The 1,807-nt window shown below is 36.8% G+C and overlaps 1 protein-coding gene across 1 annotated transcript in view; it reads left to right on the top strand.

Annotated features, from left to right (window-relative positions):
• Positions 1 to 463: 463 nt before the first annotated feature.
• The window catches only part of LOC106878878 (protein PIF), a 69,648-nt gene continuing 68,304 nt past the window's right edge, over positions 464 to 1,807 (top strand). Inside the window, exon 1 of the mRNA XM_052976288.1 lies at positions 464 to 763. Coding sequence (XP_052832248.1) covers positions 464 to 763 — 300 coding nt within the window. The remainder of the gene's footprint in view (positions 764 to 1,807) is intronic.

Below are 1,807 nucleotides of genomic sequence, written 5' to 3'. Positions count from 1 at the left end.
TATATATATATATATATATATATATATATATATATATATATATATATATATACACACACACACACACATACATTCATACATACATATACACACACGTGTATATATGTATATACACACACACATATCTTTTATCCTCTACCTGTTTCAGACATAAGACTGCGGTCATGCTAGGGCACCAACTTGGAGACTTGTTAGTTGAATGAGTCGGTCCCAGTACTTATCTCATCCGTCACTTTTGCCGAACAGCTATGTAATATATATAAAAAAAAAATGTAAATATATCAAATAAAATTTGGCTCAGGATGCTGACAATGGAACACATAGAAAACAGGATAAGACACAATGGACATAGACACGCACTCCTTCCTCAGTTATTGACCAAAAATCATTACAATTTCATGCCTTATCGATAATATTGTTCACTCTTGTAGCGTCAGCAGCCAAAATTACTGCAGTATAGTATATGAAAGACGACCACGAACAAGGAAAAGACGACCACGAACAAGGAAAAGACGACCACGAACAAGGAAAAGACGACCACGAACAAGGAAAAGACGACCACGAACAAGGAAAAGACGACCACGAACAAGGAAAAGACGACCACGAACAAGGAAAAGACGACCACGAACAAGGAAAAGACGACCACGAACAAGGAAAAGACGACCACGAACAAGGAAAAGACGACCACGAACAAGGCAAAGATGACTACGAACAAAGAAAAGACGTCCAGACACGAGAGAAAAAAAAGCATCGGAGGAGGCAGGTATCTGCGCGCATATAAACATTTTCGCAAATTATAGTATGGTTTAGAATGCGTTACTTAGCCGTGCTTTTAATTGAACTGAATTAATTTTTCTTTTTTGTTTTTAAGTATACCATTATAGGTATTTATACTCCGGTGAAATTAAGAAATCAAGTCGTACTCCGGTGAAATTAAGAAATCAAGTCCCCTTCCCACCCAGCAGGGTCGACAGCGCGCTTTTTTTTTGTCATATTCGTTTTCCACACACTTATTAACACCCCCCAGGCTGGTTAATTTCATTTTGGGTTCCCGGGTGAGGATCTTTATATTGACCAAAAAAATCGAGGTGCCTAGACCGAACGTAAAAAGAATGAGTTATGAAGAGAACAGGAAAATATATAAAATAAAAAAGCAAAGATAGGAACTATTAACAAAGGTAGGAAAACAGAATAGATGACACGTTTATACATAATAGAAGGCCATTCGGCTATTCGACAGAGTTAAGAAATGAATTGTACGAAAGCAAGGCGAATGGCAAACAGGAAAGAATGTGATCCTTTCGGATTTAGAAAAGTACTATATATAGAAAAACAGGATATAATAAATTAAACGTAGTCAAACCATAAGCTGGAGCTAAGACGAAAATCTCAGACAAAACATGCAGAAAAAAAAAAAAAGAGAAAACAAACTAGCATAGAGAACGGGCTAGCAGAAAAGGATTAGTAGTTTTAACAACAGGATGGCCAAGTCACGTGGTGCAAAAGGAGGGAGAGATAGAAAGGTTAATAGTTGGCTAAGAGAAAGACAGTGAATGAGAGAGAGGGGAGTGCTGAACGGAGAGGAAAAAAAAGCAAGAAAAGAAGAGAAAAGAAAAAAAAGAGATACAAAGTTACGGGGACATAGAAAAACTAACGCGGGTTGTCAAGTGGTGGTGGTGGTGGGGGTGACAAACACAAACACAAAGACACACACACATACACACATATATGTATGTACATATGCATATATCTGTGTACACACACACGTATAAATATGTAAATGTTATATATATATATATATATATAT

Source organism: Octopus bimaculoides, chromosome 24, assembly GCF_001194135.2.
Source record: "Octopus bimaculoides isolate UCB-OBI-ISO-001 chromosome 24, ASM119413v2, whole genome shotgun sequence".
Taxonomy (NCBI): Eukaryota; Metazoa; Mollusca; class Cephalopoda; order Octopoda; family Octopodidae; genus Octopus; species Octopus bimaculoides.
The sequence above is the reverse complement of the archived record's forward strand: the minus strand, read 5'-3'. Positions and strand labels throughout refer to the sequence as shown.